Below are 11,992 nucleotides of genomic sequence, written 5' to 3'. Positions count from 1 at the left end.
GAAGTGGCCAGAGAGTAAGGGGAAAATGGGATAGAATAGAGCAAAAGCCACGGGAGGCATTCCTTGAATTCCTTGGACTCAGATATGTTAGGGGACAGGAAACACATTCAAGATAACTGAAAAGAAGAGACTTAAGTATGCTGCTGAGCTCTTAGCAGGGGAGGCAGCTGATTTTACCACTATTCCAGACCCTAAAGATTTCTCCTGAAATTGCACTGTTATGCAATTTTTTTCCTTCTCTATTGCCCCACCTCTGGGGCCTACACTCTAGTTTATCTTCTCTGATTTATCTGACTCATCCACATATCTCTGCAAAGTCTTAATGTAGGTTTCCAGGATTTAATGATTCTTTCAATCTACTTTAAAGTTCTTCAGGAAGATTCTCCAGGTCCGTCAACAGTTTTCCCCTTCATGACTTTGTGACCAAGTTTTCTTGTTCCACTATCCAGGTGTTCCCAACAAGTTGCTGTAATGGTGGCCCTCATAAGCTTGCCTAGAAACCCTAGAAAGCTCAGAAAAATTAAGAACTTTGCCCAGTAAGAGGCTGGGAAGTCAGCAAGGGTTTTAAACAAAACTGACCCCACTTGTTATATGCTCCTTTCACTGTCCAAACGTCAACCAAGGTAAGTTTTCACTGTGGGACGTTAAGACGCTGCCGGCGTCCTCACCCCTTCACCGCCAGAGCTGATCTTCGAAGGCCAGGGGGCGCCAGCCCCACGGGGGCTCTCACCGAGACGCTCCCAGCAAGCCCTGCACGCGAGCGAATGACTGGCGCCAGGCGAAACGCATAGGACCTCCCGAAGCAGCCGAGAGCAAAACGACCCATTAGAGTTGTGCTGAGACCCGCGGCGGGCCGGGCTCTCACTCGAGATTCTCGCCCGTGGGATTCCAGTCCTGGGCTGAACGAGAGATAGTCTTTTGTCACACCCCACTCTTTACTATTTCGAAAAACTAAGGTTAAAACAAAAAAGCCCAAAACGTCAACACGGGGGACTCCAACACTGGGGTGTCTAGAAACACTGGGGTCTTCAGAAGCTCTGCACATGCGTCCGAAGTTCCCGGTTCTGCACGCAGCCCCAGACCCCAACCTCACTTCCGCCCTGCGCCCCTCGAGCCCCGGCCCGCCCCGGCACTGGCCTTGCGCCTGCGCACAGTGGGATGCGCGAGGAGGTGGGGGGCAGGGGGCGGGGCTACCTCAGGTCCAGCCGGTGGCGCGGCCTGTGGGCTGCGAGGAGGAGCCTTGCCTAACTTGCAGGCAGCGCAGGGCAGACGGCGGCAGGAGAAGCGGTCGTGGGCAGGATGAATGCAGGCTCAGATCCCGTGGTCATCGTCTCGGCGGCGCGGACCATCATAGGTGAGCGGCCGGCGAGCCTCGCGCAGAGTCTGAGGCGCCTGCTGCTTCAGCAGGAGCGCCGAGGGCCGGACTTGTGTAGGAGGGGAGCGTATATGGAGGAAGCCGCTCAGGCCAAGCCTGGAGGACCTGCAGGATCCCTGGAATCCCCGGCCTCCCGCGTTGCCTGACCTGGCGCGACAGCCCCACCCTCTCCTCTCCCGATGTGCGCACTCCGTCCCTTGTGCCCTGATTGGCTCCCGGGGTAGAGCCATCGCGTGGCCTGCGTCTCCCATTGGTTGGCGTAGGAAGGCGTTCTCCTGCGGGTCCCCTGATTGGCCGACTCCGGGAGGCGCCATCGGTAATGCCTGTGGCAGGGGCGGAACTGCTAGGTGGTCTGAGCCGGGCTTTGGGCTGAGTCACACAATGGCTGGAAGTCGCGACTTCGTCTCCTTCGTGCCGCATGGTTTTCAAAGCCCTTGATCCGCCGGTTCCTTTTGTTTGGGAACCATGGGGCCGCATCCAGTCCTTCGGATTTGGGGAAATAGAAGGGGTACAGCGGCGTCCCTAGGCCGTTCCGAAGGTCGCTTGTCTGGCCCTCGGCCACTGCGAGTCCTGGCACCCACCTTGACCTTTGCTCAGACCAACAGGTGTGGGAACGTGTGGGAGGAGGGGCACTGCCTCCTCGCGGTGGCCTTGCCAAACAATGTCATGAGGTCCCGCTGCTCCTGGGTGGTTTCTACATTACCCACAGGCTTGTGACGTCCGCGCTCTCCGCCTTTCTATTGCAGGTTCCTTCAATGGTGCCTTAGCTACTGTTCCTGTCCAGGACCTGGGCTCCACTGTCATCAAAGAAGTCTTGAAGAGGGCCACTGTGGTTCCAGAAGATGTGTCTGAGGTCATCTTTGGACATGTTTTGGCAGCAGGTAACTCTCAGTGATTCCAGGAGAAGTCAGGCTTATTAGAAACAGCCCGGCCGGGCGCGGTGGCTCAAGCCTGTAATCCCAGCACTTTGGGAGGCCGAGACGGGCGGATCACAAAGTCAGGAGATCGAGACCATCCTGGCTAACACGGTGAAACCCCGTCTCTACTAAAAGATACAAAAAACTAGCCGGGCGAGGTGGCGGGCGCCTGTAGTCCCAGCTACTCGGGAGGCTGAGGCAGGAGAATGGCGTAAACCTGGGAGGCGGAGCTGGCAGTGAGCTGAGAACCGGCCACTGCACTCCAGCCTGGGCGACAGAGCCAGACTCCGTCACCAAAAAAAAAAAAAAAAAAAAAAAAAGAAACAGCCCATAAACACGCGCGCGCGCGCGCGCACACACACACACACACACACACACACACACACACTCACACACTCATTCTCTCAAGTTCTTCCCTCCATGCTTTTGCTCAGAGTTCCATCTGTTAAGATTCCTCCTGTGGCCCCTTTTTCCAGCCCTGTCAGTAGCTTCTATCCAGTTTGAGACTCAGCTTCTTGGCCAGGCAGGGTGGCTCCCACCTGTAATCCCAGCACTTTGGGAGGCCGAGGAGGAAGGATCACTTGAGGCCAGAAGTCTGAGATCAGCCTGGGCAACAAAGCAAGACCCTGTCTCTACAAAAAATAAAATTATTAGCCAGGCATGATGGCCTGTACCTCCCAGCTACTGGAGAGGCTGAGGTGGGAGGATCACTTGATCCCAGGAGTTTGAAGCTGCAGTGATTGTGTCACTCACTGCATTCCATCCTGGGTGACAGACTGAGACCCTTTCCTGAAACAAACAAAAAGACTTCGTTTCATTAATATGCTTTTTGTGAATGAACTTAGACCACTGACCTATACTGCCTTTTCATTCTTAAGACGCAGGGCTGGCCAGGCATGGTGGCTCATGCCTGTAATCCCAGCACTTTGGGAGGCCGAGGCGGGCGGACCACGAGCTAAGGAGATCAAGACCATCCTGGCTAACACGGTGAAACCCTGTGTCTACTAAAAATACAAAAAACTAGCCGGGCGAGGTGGCGGGCGCCTGTAGTCCCAGCTACTCGGGAGGCTGAGACAGGAGAATGGCGGGAACCCGGGAGGCGGAGCTTGCACTGAGCTGAGATTGTGCCCCTGCGCTCCAGTCTGGGTGACACAGTGAGACTCCGTCTCAAAAAAAAAAGCAGGGCCAGCCTGATGGATAGGAAAGTATGCCTGCTCCTCCTTATTACCTCAGAGTGTCACTCATTCACCAAAAACGTATTCAGTTCCTCCTGTGTGCCCCATATTGTGCTTAGTGCTGGGAGTATGGCTCCAACAATACAGGTAAGTTCCCTGCGCCTCTTAGGACTCAGTTCTGAGCTTGGAAAATAGGTGCCACATCATGCCCCTTGCAAATGGGGCATAATACTCCTAGAGGAATATAACTGAGTCCTGAGAGTGCCTACATCTTCTGATTCTTTGGGTTTCAACACTCCTAATTAATTATTATTATTATTTAAAGAGACAGGGTCTTACTCTGTCATTCAGGCTGAAATGCAGTGGTGTAATCAATCAGAGCCCACTATAACCTCAAACTCCTGGGCTGAAGGTATCCTCCCACCTGAGCCTCTGGAATAGCTGGGATTACAGGAGCAGGCCACCACACCTGACTAATTTTTAAAATTTTTTTGTAGAAGTGGAGTCTCTGTTGCCTAGGCACCTGTGCAGTGGCTGTTCACAGGCACAATCATGGTGCACCATGGCCTTGAACTTCTGAGCTAACTGGGACTACTGGTGCATGTCTACTAAGTTTAAGGCTTTTAAAGCACTGTGCTAAGTGCTTTCCTTTCATCACCTCATTTAATCTTCCCCACAAGTCTGTTATATCCTATTATCTTCATTTTACAAATGAATAAATGAGAGTTTGAGAGGTTAAATGACTTACCAGGGTCACAGTTTGAAGTGGAACTAGCACTTGAACTTAGATTGGTCTTATTCCTTAAGCCAGATACCTTCTACAATTATGTAACAAATGTTTATTGAGCACCTACTTTGTGCCAGGCACTATTTTAGCAGCTGGAGATAAGCAATGCTCATATCAGACAGTAATGCTCATTCTCATGAAGCTCATAGTATGCTAAATGATAGCATTATTAATTATGTTAGCACCTCATTTCTTTTTTTTTTTTTGAGGTGGAGTCGCGCTCTGTCACCTAAGCTGGTGGAGTGTAGCCATACGATCTCAGCTCACTGCATCCTCCATCTCTCAGGTTCCAACAGTTCTCCTGCCTCAGCCTCCCGAGTAGCTGGGATTATAGGCATCTGCCACCACGCCCAGCTAATTTTTGTATTTGTAGTAGAGACGGTTTCACCATGTTGGCCAGGCTGGTCTCGAACTCCTGACCTCAAGTAATCTGCCCTGGTTGGCCTCCCAACATGCTGGGATTACAGGCGTGAGCCACTGCTCCCAGCCTGAGGCACTGCGCCCAGCCTGTCTTTTTAATATGTATATGATCCTGCATGTATTTTCAGTCTGAAGTAACCTTACCTGTTTTTAGTTTCCAGCCTAATCCCAGATTGATAACATTGTGATAAATATAATCTCTAAGTTTTTGTCAGTGACTTATTTGCTAGTTCTTCCCCATAAACTCACCAAGGAAGAGTGGTAGGTATGAATATATCTGAAACTTGGAATAGAGTAATCACTGTATAGACATTTACCGTTGACTCTGATAACAGACAATGGTGGTTGAGAATATTTGAAACTTTTAACTCCATTCTATTCTGTGCTACTTTAAGTAAATTATGTATTTTTTCCCAACTAAAGGAAGTCCTGTAGTTGAATTATAAAAAGGTATTTGTGTTTCAGTACTCTGAATAAGAAAAAAAAGGTATTTGTGAATTCTGAGTTTGTATATATCTTTTTTTTTTTTTTTAGACGGAGTCTCGCTCTGTTGCCCAGGCTGGAGTGCAGTGGCCGGATCTCAGCTCACTGCAAGCTCCACCTCCCGGGTTTAAGCCATTCTCCTGCCTCAGCCTCCCAAGTAGCTGGGGCTACAGGCGCCCACCACCTCGCCCGGCTAGTTTTTTGTATTTTTTAGTAGAGACGGGGTTTCACCGTGTTAGCCAGGAGGGTCTTGATCTCCTGACCTCGTGATCCGCCCGTCTCGGCCTCCCAAAGTGCTGGGATTATAGGCTTGAGCCACCGCGTCCGGCCGTATATATCTTGTTATATAACCATTTAAACATAGTGTGATGGATGCTAAGCAAGAACAGAACTGCTTTTTGTCAAAGGTTTTCCTTTTTAAGTAACCTCTTTTCTTCTCAAGTGTCTTAAGCCATGATCTTGGGAGCAAATGGCGCTAGTTAGAAACACTGATAATGCCTAGGTTATATCCTGTGTTTATTAGATATAGGTTTGATAATGCTTATTTAAGCCCTTTTTTTTTTTTTTCTTTTTTTAAGACGGAGTTTCACTCTTGTTGCCCAGGTTGGAGTGCAGTGGCGCAATCTCGGCTCACTGCAACCTCCGCCTACCGAGTTCAAGCAATTCTCCTGCCTCAGCCTCCCGAGTAACTGAGATTACAGGCATGCACCACCACGCCTGGCTAATTTTGTATTTTTAGTAGAAACAGAGTTTCTCCATGTTAGTCAGGCAGGCTGGTCTCGAACTCCCGACCTCAGGTGATCTGCCCTCCTTGGCCTCCCAAAGTGCTGGGATTACAGGTGTGAGCCACCGCGCCTGGCTATTTAAGCCCTATCAAAAGATGAAGATGACACCTCTTTCTTAAGGTATTAATGACTTCTTTATGGAGGAGAAAGCTTATATCTATGAAATACCTACAGAGCAGCACAAGACAGTATATATTCAAGGGCTAGAGTATGACAGGTGGAGAGTGTAGACAGGCCTTTTTGCCTCCAGTGGGCACTTACCTGACGTGTAGGCTTTCGGAAGTGGCAGGTAACCCAACTGGTAATTTTACACGCATTTGCACTGTGACATTTTGTCTTTCTCCCTGATTGCTAAGAGTCCTCTGTGTTCCTCTGTGTTCCCCTTTCTAGGCTGTGGGCAGAATCCTGTTAGACAAGCCAGTGTGGGTGCAGGAATTCCCTACTCTGTGCCAGCATGGAGCTGCCAGATGATCTGTGGGTCAGGCCTAAAAGCTGTGTGCCTTGCAGCCCAGTCAATAGGGATAGGAGACTCCAGCATTGTGGTTGCCGGAGGCATGGAAAATATGAGCAAGGTAAGGCCTCTCTGATGAGATGGCTTTCACTGACCTCACACCAGGAAACTCATGTCTGTGCCAGAACAGAGTAAACTGATGCATATCAAAGCCGGCACCAGTGAACAAATGCACAGAAGTGACAACCTTGATCGCTACTTGAATGTGAATTATTCTTCAGTTTGGGTGGGAAATCCAGGTTGATGAAAAAATGTATCAACCAGTGTGATTGGAACCCAGTATACTTTTTCTAAACTATTAATGAAGCATATAATATTTTCTGAATTAAATTCATAATATTAGTTGCTTGATGTCCTTGGTTTTAAATTTCTTTCCCATTGTGAGTAAAAGGCAGAAAACAAATGTTGCCACTTACCTGCTTGGTGCCCTTCTCCAGTAGGTTTGCCAGGCACGATTTCTTTCACCAAGTTCCATACCTCAAACTGGCATAGCGGTTGAAAGAAAAAGTATATTCCCTGCTTTCTACTTAGGCAGCTCAGGGGCTGAGCAGCACATTCCCTAGATAGAAGCTGATTCAGCCCAGCCATTGCTGAGGTTCAGGAGGAGGCAGGCTAATGGTAGCAAAAATAATCGGAGTGATTTTAATGGGATGACACTGACATCTGTGTAGTACTTTACCAGGTGCTTTTGTACATGTGTTCACAACATCCCCATATAGGGTAGATGATATCATTCCCAATTTACAGGTTAGGAAACTGAGGCCCAGAGCCAGCATTCAAATACAACTCTTCCAACTGTAAGTCCCATCAATAACTCTTTCCATTCTAATATACCTGCGACTGAGTTGGTGAGAGTTAAGACTGGCCGCTACTCAGAAATCCCTCCCCATCATTTAGTTAGGCAGCCTGATTATTCTCACTGTAGATATTATATCATCCATTAAAATAGGTAACACATTGCTGGCTTTACTTCAGCCCTTAGAAGGTTTCTTCATTTAACAGATAATTAATTGCCTCGATGGAAAGAATAAATGGGACTCTTAAGGAAACAGGACACAGAATGGGTAGTTTTGAGGGAGAATTGGAAATGGGTAGGTAGGAGACTAATGGTTCCCAACAACAGGAAAGATGAAGTCTGCTAATTCCAGGGGTCTTTAGACCCTGGCCTGGCTGAGAACCTGGAACTGGTGAGAAGGGCTACAAAGGGGCCTAGATGAAGACTTAGGAAATATTAGATAGTTTTGAGTTGTATTCTGGGGAAAAGACTAATTATAACTAAGCCTAAATCCATTTTTATTTCTGACTTCTAGGCTCCTCACTTGGCTCACTTGAGAACAGGAGTAAAGATAGGTGAGATGCTGCTGACTGACAGTATACTCTGTGATGGTCTTACAGATGCATTTCACAACTACCATATGGGTATTACAGGTAAGGCAGACATAGCTGAAACTATATTAACTCTAAAAAGGTTAAAAAGACCATATAATAATCTGCTTCTTAGGTGCTTTCATCCTTATCGCCAGAGACTATCTTAAGGATTTTTGTATCTCTTCTTTGATTAACTGAAGTGAAGTGAGTATTCTCTTCTTTGTGAACCCTTGATTATCAGAGAATGTTAGAAGTGGGAAGTACCTCAGAGTTCTTCTGGATCACCCCCTCATTTTACCAAATGAAGGAACAGAGCCCACGAATAGTGAGAGGTAGTAACAGAGATAAACAAATTTTTTTTTTTTTGATACCTAACTGTATTTTTTGTACTACACAATTGGGTTATTGGTCATTCATGTTGAAGGGTCCTGTGGTCTAGGTTTAATGGCAAAGCAACTGGGAAATCAAAAGAACCCATTTCTTTAGTGCACATGTAAAAGTTAGGAAACAGAATAGACATTTGAGAGTTACAGAATCAAACCCTGAGAACTTAAGCACCTTGCTCAGATGCTTGCAGCAATGGTTCTGGTTCTATGTAACATATAAATATGTGAAAAAGGTAATGGGGAAAAGTACAAGATTCCAAGAAGAGGGAACTGTGTGCATGAATGCAAGGAAGGAAGGAAGGGCTTAGAGATATGGGAAGCAAGGCCGGGTGCGGTGGCTCAAGCCTGTAATCCCAGCACTTCGGGAGGCCGAGGCGGGCGGATCACGAGGTCAGGAGATCGAGACCATCCTGGCGAACACGGTGAAACCCTGTCTCTACTAAAAAAAAATACAAAAAACTAGTGTAGTCCCAGCTACTCGGGAGGCTGAGGCAGGAGAATGGCGTAAACCCGGGAGGCGGAGCTTGCAGTGAGCTGAGATCCGGCCACTGCACTCCAGCCTGGGCGACAGAGCGAGACTCCGTCTCAAAAAAAAAAAAAAAAGATATGGGAAGCAATGAGAAGCTCAAGGCATCTTGACCACTTCTCAATTTAGAGCCACAACAGAGAAGGCTATAAGAACACAAGCAGACCATGGAAGACACTGTGTGACCCACTGCCTCAACCATAACTAGAGGTGGTCATTAAAAATGCAGATCCCGAGCCCTTTCCAAGGTGTACTGTGGATTGAATTGTACTCTTCCAGCCTCCAGCACTGTGAGAAAATAAATTGCTCTTGTTTAGGAAAAAAAAAAAAAAAAAAAGCTCAGGTCATGATGGAGTACTTGACAAAGATTAGACTTCCTACTATAAACAAGCATAAAATTTGTGAAAATATATGAAGCCACTGTTTTCAGGTGTTGACTAATACTCATGTAAGACTGAGATCTTGAGAGAAAGGAAAACCCCACTGTCACTGTCTCTACCTGGGACACTTCCCAAACTTATGGAGAGGCAGAGCCTAAGCTGGGAACAGTGGTCTCAGTGATCTGAAGAGGCAGAGAATTTGGGGCTTCTGAGATGGCTGGAGTTTGTGGGGCAGAATAAGGGGGAGAAGAAAAAAAGAACCCCAGAAATCTGCAAAAGGGTCCCCTTAAGTCTTTGATCAAATACTAAACTTGTAGATAACAGCTTATAAGACCTAGTAGAAAAGAGCTGCAAGGGAGAGGTGAACTGGAGATTTTATAGATTACTAGGAGATAAAAGTTCTGGACAAGCGAGTGGAAACCTTACTGAACCCCTTGGACACTCCACTGACATCTCAGAAAGACCACAGTTCAGGGGTAGGGCCCAAGCCATAGAGTAAAAGCTACTCTAGACCCAAACTAATAAGCTTAAAAACAAGCCTCAAAAGGACCAAGGTGATTTGCCAGTATTTTGACTGCTTCTGGAAACAAAATTCAATATATTCTCTAAAGATAGTAAAATCCATGTGTCCAACTATATAGCAACTATAATGTTCAGCGTGCAATAAGAACTTTCTAGATACACAAAGAATTAGGAAAATATAGCTTACAGCCAGGGTGGAAAAAAACCACAACAGTCAACAGACCCTGCAATACTAGAATTAGCAGACAAGGATCTTTTTTTTTTTTTTTTTTTTTTTTTTTGAGACGGAGTCTTGCTCTGCTGCCCAGGCTGGAGTGCAGTGGCCGGCTCTCAGCTCACTGCAAGCTCCGCCTCCCAGGTTCACGCCATTCTCCTGTCTCAGCCTCCCGAGTAGCTGGGACTACAGGCGCCCGCCTTGTCGCCCGGCTAGTTTTTTGTATTTTTTAGTAGAGACGGGGTTTCACCGTATTAGCCAGGATGGTATCGATCTCCTGACCTCGTGATCCGCCCGTCTCGGCCTCCCAAAGTGCTGGGATTACAGGCTTGAGCCACCGCGCCCGGCCCGCAGACAAGGATCTTAAAGGCTCTATTTTACATACGTTTAAAGATACAAAGAAAGATATAATCTTCATAGAGGAATAGATGTGGACATCTCAGGAGTAAAAGGAAAAAATGTAAACAAGAGCCAAATAGAAATTCTAGAACTGCAAAGTACACAATCTGAAATTAAGAATTCACTGGGATGGGGCCAGGCATGGTGGCTCACACCTGTAATCCCAGCACCTTGGGAGGCTGAGGCAGGAGGATCACTTGAGGCTGGGAGTTTGAGACTAGGCTGAGCAACATAGTTAGACCTCATCTCTAAAAAAAAAAAAGAAAAAAAAATTCTGAATGGCCTTAACAGCATCTTGAAGACAGAAGAAAAAGGGTCAGGAAATTTGAAGATAGATCATATACACAACCTGAAGAACACAGAGAAAAATAATGGAGAATAAATGAACAGGCCAGGCACATTAGCTCACACCTGTAATCCCAGCACTTTGGGAGGCCAAGCCGGGTGGATCATCTGAGGTCAAGAGTTCAAGACCATCCCGGCCAACATGGTGAAACCCTGTCTCTACTAAAAATACAAAAATTAGCTGGATGTGGTGGCCCATGCCTGTAATCCCAACTACTTGGGAGGCTGAGGCAGAAGAATAGCTTGAACCCGGGAGGTGGAGGTTGCAGCAAGCTGAGATCACACCATTGCGCTCCAGCCTGGGTGACAAGAGCAAAACTCTGTCTCAAAAAATAAAATTAAATCAAATTAAAAAATAGGCCAGGTGTGGTGACTCACACCTATAATCCCAGCACTTTGGGAGGCCAAGGTGGGCAGATCACATGAGGTCGGGAGTTCAAGACCAGCCCTACCAACATGGAGAAATCCTGTCTCTGCTAAAAGTACAAAATTCGCCAGGCTGGTGGTGCATGCCTGTAATCCCAGCTACTCTGGAGACTGAGGCAGGAGAATTGCTTGAAACTGGGAGGCGGAGGTTGCATTGAGCTAAGATCACGGCATTGCACTCCAGGCTGGGCAACAAGAGTGAAACTCCGTCTCAAAAAAATAATATATAAATGAACAGCCTTGGTGGTCTGTGGGACAAAATAAATAGGATTAGCATGCATGGAATAGGAATCTCATAAATAAAGAAGAGAGAGAATGGGGCAGAAAAAAACTGAAGAAAATTTCCAAATTTGGTGTGAAAAGAAGTTCAAAGACCAAGATGGACAAGGCAAAAATTGCACCTTAGCAAATTGTAGTAAAAAGTAAAAAAAAAAAAAGATCATGCCACTGCACTCCAGTCTGGGCAACAGAGTAAGACTCTGTCTCAAAAATAAAATAAAATAAACAAGAATGAAAGTGAAGAATTGCCTACACACCTATGTTACAAGAAATACTAAAGGAGCCAGGTATAGTGGTATGTGCCTGTAGTCCCACCTACTCAAGAGCTGAGGCAGGAGATTGCTTGAGTCCAGGAGTTTGAGTCTAGCCTAGGCAACGCTATCATAGTCTACTATGATTGCACCTGTGAGTATCTGCTGCATTCCGGTCTGGGTAACATAATGAAACCTCAACAACAACAACAACAAAAGAATAGCTTCCAAACCTGGGGGTAGGTAAAGACAAGTGAGACCCCAGCTCTTAAAGAAGGCTTGAGAGAAATGATACCAGAAGATGGAATCTTGGGTCTACACAAAAGAATGAGTAGTGCCAAAAATTGTAATTATGAAGGTAAATATAAAAGATTGTATTTTCCTTCTTAATTTACAAACAGATATGGCTAATTAAAGTAAAAAACATAACATTTACAACATAT

The 11,992-nt window shown here is 46.7% G+C and overlaps 2 protein-coding genes across 3 annotated transcripts in view; one reads left to right on the top strand and one right to left on the bottom strand.

Annotated features, from left to right (window-relative positions):
* Positions 1 to 325: 325 nt before the first annotated feature.
* On the bottom strand, positions 326 to 1,735 carry LOC117096930. Its single transcript, XM_033234305.1, has 2 exons — positions 1,195 to 1,735; positions 326 to 899 (listed from the first exon to the last, which is right to left on the bottom strand). Exon 1 carries the CDS (start codon positions 1,687 to 1,689, stop codon positions 1,312 to 1,314), a length of 378 nt encoding a protein of 125 aa, XP_033090196.1. The 5' UTR covers positions 1,690 to 1,735; the 3' UTR covers positions 326 to 899; positions 1,195 to 1,311.
* The window catches only part of ACAT2 (acetyl-CoA acetyltransferase 2), a 19,555-nt gene continuing 8,760 nt past the window's right edge, over positions 1,198 to 11,992 (top strand). The window contains exons 1-4 of one of the 2 annotated variants that reach the window (XM_033234294.1): positions 1,198 to 1,354; positions 2,122 to 2,256; positions 6,333 to 6,514; positions 7,764 to 7,881. In XM_033234294.1, the coding sequence (XP_033090185.1) occupies positions 1,300 to 1,354; positions 2,122 to 2,256; positions 6,333 to 6,514; positions 7,764 to 7,881 (490 nt within the window). In that variant the 5' untranslated portion in view covers positions 1,198 to 1,299. Of the gene's footprint in view, positions 1,355 to 1,825; positions 1,983 to 2,121; positions 2,257 to 6,332; positions 6,515 to 7,763; positions 7,882 to 11,992 lie in introns of those variants that run through there. The other variant, XM_033234295.1, reaches the window with a different exon arrangement.

This window comes from Trachypithecus francoisi, unplaced genomic scaffold (assembly GCF_009764315.1).
Source record: "Trachypithecus francoisi isolate TF-2019V2 unplaced genomic scaffold, Tfra_2.0 Lachesis_group15, whole genome shotgun sequence".
Taxonomy (NCBI): Eukaryota; Metazoa; Chordata; class Mammalia; order Primates; family Cercopithecidae; genus Trachypithecus; species Trachypithecus francoisi.
This window is presented reverse-complemented; position numbering and strand designations above follow the sequence as displayed.

What these genes read in the sequence shown, in the direction of transcription:
- LOC117096930 (XM_033234305.1), bottom strand. Translation starts at nt 1,689, where the DNA reads ATGGCGCCTCCCGGAGTCGGCCAATCAGGGGACCCGCAGGAGAACGCC.